Below are 5,524 nucleotides of genomic sequence, written 5' to 3' on the forward strand. Positions count from 1 at the left end.
TCGGTCTTTGCACACGTGAACAGTAACTAGTCATTGAATCTAATATAGTTCATGCTAGTGTCCAGAGTTCCCGACGTCCGTTCTTGTTGGCACTACTGTGCAATTCATGGACAATGAAAGTGGCAGTCATGAAGAGGCCTAATCCCTCGTTCTGAAGATGCGTTATCACAGCAGTTTTGAACTGTAATGTTTCTGACGCTGTAAGTGACGACGAGGGACTCCGATACGGCTGTGAGGACAACCAGTTGCTAGTCGTGCTTGATCCTTGGACAAGCTTCCAGTGTGTGACGGACATGAAAGGGGCAATGACACTGTAACGGGGCAGCCTCCGTAAACTTATCCTCAGTTGCAGGCGCCGACACATGGGGTTGTTTTTAGAGTTGAAAGGAGGCACATGAGTTATTATTCAATACACACATGGTAGGCACATGGAAATTAAGCAACCATTATTCGAACTGGGCATTGAGGTCAATATGGGAGTTCCATATGCAGAAGCAGAACTTTATTGATTTAAGTTCCTTTGCTTTTGACATGAGAATGAAAAGCTTTATAGCCCCGACTATCAGCAGTGGGTTTCCAGTAAGTGATTCTTCTAGGGCTATTGTACTGATGGTGCACGGTTAGGAATGCGCTGACCTCTGTTTGAAGATCAGAAACATGTAATTACCTGAATCTTCCGAAATATCTAGGTCCCATCTATCTTACTATGACGGGTTCACTATGACGTCTCCATCCAGAACCATTAGAAGGCATGATGTTCAATTGCTCAATCAGTCGTTTGATGCGATTCCGTGCCGTTACACACAAATCTTCCACACACGTTTGTTCCACATTCCTGTGATGGCTGCGATGGTGCGAGTGACTCATCAAATGAGATATGACGGAGACAACATTCTAAAGATGTTGATTTGAATGACTGGATAAACCTTCCGAAAATCTGATTGCGTTGTTTTCAAGGGTGGTTTTTCAATAAGATAATTCAAGCATAAGAGTGAATAGGTTAACACATCTTCTAGTGCTTGACAAATTTGACCTCAACTACAAAAAAAAAATATATGGTGATGAATATCCGTCTTCCATGGGATTACATGATGTGCCACATGGGTTTTCCACTATTGAAGGCACGGGTGTAGGAAGTGGGATGTATTCATGCGTTTCCCATTTCCTTCGGAAGTCGTGCATATTTAACTACTAATTACGTGAGGGTTAGAACAAATAGCGAGCATAAATCACCACGCGATTTTTTTTTTTTTTTTTTTTTTTTTTTTTTTTCTTTTCTTCTTCCTATGTAATGCCAATTTGGAAATTAAAGTTTCCGATTTAGGGACCATTTTAGAAAATATCCATAACTTTGACAATGCAATTCGGGAAATACGCGTAGTCTATATAAAGCACCTACATTTTTGCAGTTGTGATTACACCAAACCACTTAACAGATGCAGGGGAAAATCCTGAAGTAACAATGTCGAAATCAGCTGTTAAATGAGGAGACTCTTTTCTACAGATTCACAGTTTGTCAACCGCAACATAGCTATTCTGAGTCTTGAAAGAAACCCATATAGCCATTCCTAAAAAATGTTCCGAAGAAACTGAAATAAGATTCTTGAGAAAGAAAACTCAGATTTTCATCCTACTAAAGATGAGCCAACTCTAATGAACAGCCACCCAGGTTTGAGGAGCGCTACATGCCAGGGCCACCGGGCATGCCACCGCCCATGCCGGGTGGCATACCGATACTTTCTGCTAGGTTCTTCATACGATCCTTCATAGCCTGCACAATATAGTTCCAGGTTGAGAAGAAATTCATTGTAACGAATATACAATGCAGGTTACCATTCAAAGACCGTCTCTACGATGTTCAAACACCAAGAATAAAGACACATCACTTGTGAACAGCTGTTCAATCAGTCCACAACGCTCATAGTTGCTCATCATTGGCTTGAAAGGTGCAATTGGGCAATCGCAGTGCTTGCGCAATGTAGGCATAAGCACTGCAGCCCTGAGCATTCTGAATTAATATAAAGCAGTATGTGCTAAAAATATGTGGCCTAATAGTTTTACAAGGCCAAGAGAGGCTTCTACAACTTCCAGTAAAATGATGGAATCTTGGTACACCGTGTATTACAGATGAAAACTTTCTTACCGCAACACTCTTTGTGTGAGCATCTTTGTATGCTTGGGTCACCATTGCCGACAGAGCCTGCACAAACAGGGAATCGTGCACAAATCAGTTTTGTTCTTGAAAAAACCGCTGGAGATCCGATATTGGACAAGGATCCATATTGATTTCAAAGCCAGGTGCAATTCAACTGTTCCTTTCATAAAATGGAGAAGTTACTTACTTCAGGGCCCTTCTCCAAGGCGATTTCTGTGATCTCAATCCTAACAGGCTCCTGGTTGCCTGTTAAGGTCGCCTTCACAAGCTCCTCGTCACAATAACCATCGAACTCCGCACTGTAAACATGCAGAAAATGAGTTAGCTACTTGACAGAGTATACTTAACATGTCACACACGTATATCGGAACATAAGCAAACCCAATTATTTCATACATAGAGAAAGCAGAAGTGGTTGTTAATTGTTACATGCCCTTAAATAACTGGGTTTGTTTGGAGACGAAGGTATCTCATAGGAATTCGTAGGGTGCTTGGTGAGCAAAAGAGGTTTATTGACATGAATTACCGTGACTCATCTATCCCTCAGTAATCTACGCGTCAAGCATCAACCAGTTACTGTTAACACGAATAAGCCAGCCGTGGATGTTTGGGGACCAGTATCACATGTGAAGCTGGTTATTCCTAGTTTTGACGCTAGTTTGTGCTCCGATGAACATTCATTATTGGAACGGCTTGTTTTACCTTCCGTTAATAATTGTTTAAAGATACACAATCAAACTTAGTCCTTCAGGGTGTTCAAATGTCACCCAACAATAATCTCATGTGATTGAGGATTTAGGCAGATGTGAGGATAAAAGGATATCACAACGGGAAGAAAATAGCTTGTTTCTAATACACTTCTCCCTCGAAAAATCACCTTATTAAATCTACGGTTGCCGAGGTCCGGAGTCAAGCGAAATACTGAGTTATTGGAAAATCATTTAGTTCCCCTAAAATTTATAAGCTATTTCACAGAGTACTAAAGATAAAGTACTTACGCAGCAAGCTCTTTTTGAACTTTGGCAGCTTCAACTTGCACCACCTGTTGAGCCTTCTTCACCGTGTCATACAGATTCTGCATGTTTCCTAAAGCCCCTAACATATTTCCCATTCCACCCTATTGCAGTACAGAGTGTTGAAAATATCAGTACCTCGTTAATAAAACCAAATGATTCGCAGAGAAATTCCAGAAGCCGCGCCTTCAGATCTCTGAAATGCAGAGACCTAGCAAGAAGAAGAAATACTACATATTTTACTACGAAACTAATCTCAAGGCATTTAGAAACTGCAAATTCGAAACAAATCTGACAGCCAAGTCGGTGAGTTAGAATCTGAATACTTAAGGATTTCAGAAGTGTGCACTATTAGCATCTCAATTGAATCTAGTAGTCTTTTATCGAGGTGGTAACAAATCGTAGGGCAAAAAAGAATAAAATGTAAACAAGTTTACGGGGATCCAACCTGAAGTATTCAGAAAATTCATAAAAACAAAAAATCCAGAAATCAACGGTACGAAGCTATAATACCTCACCGCTTGTGAGGCTAATACTAGCGGAAAGGTCTGAATCTTAAAATTTATGGAAAGGATAGCTACATGTACTTTAAAATTCACCTTCTTATTAGTGTCGGCCGGATTCTGGTCTTTGTTACCTCCCCACAAGCTGGTAATACTCAAAGGACGCTGAGCACAGCTTAGTTGCTCATTACTCTTCTTCACAAAGACACTAGTCACCCTAGAACCTGTACATGAAAAATCAGGCCTTCAGTCACGATCTCAATCAATAATACTCCACTCTTTGCAAACTCTCCTGACCAAATAAACCTATTGAAAATTGGCCACCGAAAAAAAGACTGTGTACATAAGATGCCGAATAAACAGAGGAGTAAAGCATCTCCTCAGCACACTTGCTCCTGATCACAACACAGTAAGGACTGTGATCACTGAACGTTAGTTCATGTTCTATTAGGATTGTAGACCCTTCTGGATATTGGATTGCAGAGAAGTCAATGCATTTTTATGATAGCCTTTCGCAAACTTAACCGGAACAAATTGTGGAGAACAAGTAACAATCCCGAATTGATTACTGGTATTTGAAATCCGAGTAGCATACCTACTGAAGCATGCAAAGTCTATATCTTAACATATACCTAAACGTTTTATCATTAACATAAATTTCAGAAAGCGCTTAATTAAGACCGACAATGAGGGCACTAATCGAGATGGCTACAAGGGGATTTGTGACTTCGGTACAGGTGAAAATTCAGGGTGCCCTAGTAACCATTCGACACAATAAAAAAAAAAATCATAAGCTAGATGATCTCGAAACAAAATTATCATAAATGAAGAGTAAAATTGGACGACGAATTCAAAATCAAGCAAATAAGCTGCATTCATCTTCTGGTGTATAGCCCTCCCAAAACGTGAAAGAAACAAACCGTCAGAAATGATTGCATACGATAGAGGAATGCCATCCCAACTTCCCAGACCCTCTGAGACTCCATCCAACTGCAACCATGAATCTCGAAAAAAGTAACAACAGTTACGGGAAACAATCTCGTGTAGCTCACCTACAAAAGTAAAGAACACCTCAACGCAATAAAAACAACAACAGCTACAGTCTGCACACAACCAGGCTGCCAAGCACAAAATGCCTACACCGAAACAGCCGGAATTGGATTACAAAACGAACATTCAGCAAACGAAAACCGCACGTAAAGCGTTCCGGTTCAAAGCTTCTCTTCTCCAACCCTACAGAACCTATTTCACCTTGGCCACTCCGGAAGTTCACATTGTAGTCTGGTTTCGACGTCCACACAACTGGCATTCAAGCACGCAACCAAGAAAAATGCTCGCTCAGCTCCGATTCCGACTCATTCAGCAAGACATATTCAATTCGAGACGTGGTTTTACCGAAGGTGGACGGCGACGAGGAAGCGGCCGATTGGTTCAGCTGCTGCTGCTGCAAGGGCGCAACTCCCACGACCGCCACGGTCGCGCACGCCATAGCTACCTCGCTTCGCTCACTCGCTCGCCTGGAGGTTTCCTATCCCGTGGAGGCAACGGCTGCTGCAAACGCGAGAGACAGAGACGATGGCTATGGCGGCACTGAATCTCTAGCCGCGCTGCGAAAACTGGATTCCTTACAAGACCTCCGTCGCGCACAATAGCAATAAGCGGGAGGGATAAGGTTTTACGGTATTTGTACTCATATCCAATTATACGTACATTTGTCGTATGATTGCAGGGCGATGTGTGTGTGTGACAAATGGCGGTCGGCTTTTGAATTTGAGAGGGGGATATCTCGTGGTGTTCTCTCAAAAGCTCAGAATATCTTCTGACCTTAACGTCAAAGAAGCACTTTACCCCTT

General features: G+C 41.8%; 1 protein-coding gene across 1 annotated transcript; it reads right to left on the reverse strand.

Annotated features, from left to right (window-relative positions):
* Nucleotides 1-1,452: 1,452 nt before the first annotated feature.
* LOC112288930 (nucleoid-associated protein At4g30620, chloroplastic) lies at nucleotides 1,453-5,286 on the reverse strand. The gene is made up of 6 exons (XM_024533684.3): nucleotides 5,067-5,286; nucleotides 3,768-3,895; nucleotides 3,154-3,272; nucleotides 2,343-2,454; nucleotides 2,144-2,200; nucleotides 1,453-1,771 (listed from the first exon to the last, which is right to left on the reverse strand). Exons 1-6 carry the CDS (start codon nucleotides 5,158-5,160, stop codon nucleotides 1,682-1,684), a joined length of 600 nt encoding a protein of 199 aa, XP_024389452.1. The 5' UTR covers nucleotides 5,161-5,286; the 3' UTR covers nucleotides 1,453-1,681.
* Between the last annotated feature and the right edge of the window lie 238 nt (nucleotides 5,287-5,524).

This window comes from Physcomitrium patens, chromosome 11 (genome assembly GCF_059467195.1).
Source record: "Physcomitrium patens ecotype Gransden chromosome 11, ASM5946719v1, whole genome shotgun sequence".
Lineage (NCBI taxonomy): Eukaryota > Viridiplantae > Streptophyta > Bryopsida > Funariales > Funariaceae > Physcomitrium > Physcomitrium patens.

Coding starts and splice junctions, on each gene's coding strand:
- LOC112288930 (XM_024533684.3), bottom strand. CDS start 5,160: ATGGCGTGCGCGACCGTGGCGGTCGTGGGAGTTGCGCCCTTGCAGCAG. Junction 2,455..3,153: donor GTTCAAAAAGAGCTTGCTGC/GTAAGTACTTTA, acceptor GCATGTTTACAG/TGCGGAGTTCGATGGTTATT. Junction 1,772..2,143: donor CTCACACAAAGAGTGTTGCG/GTAAGAAAGTTT, acceptor TATATTGTGCAG/GCTATGAAGGATCGTATGAA.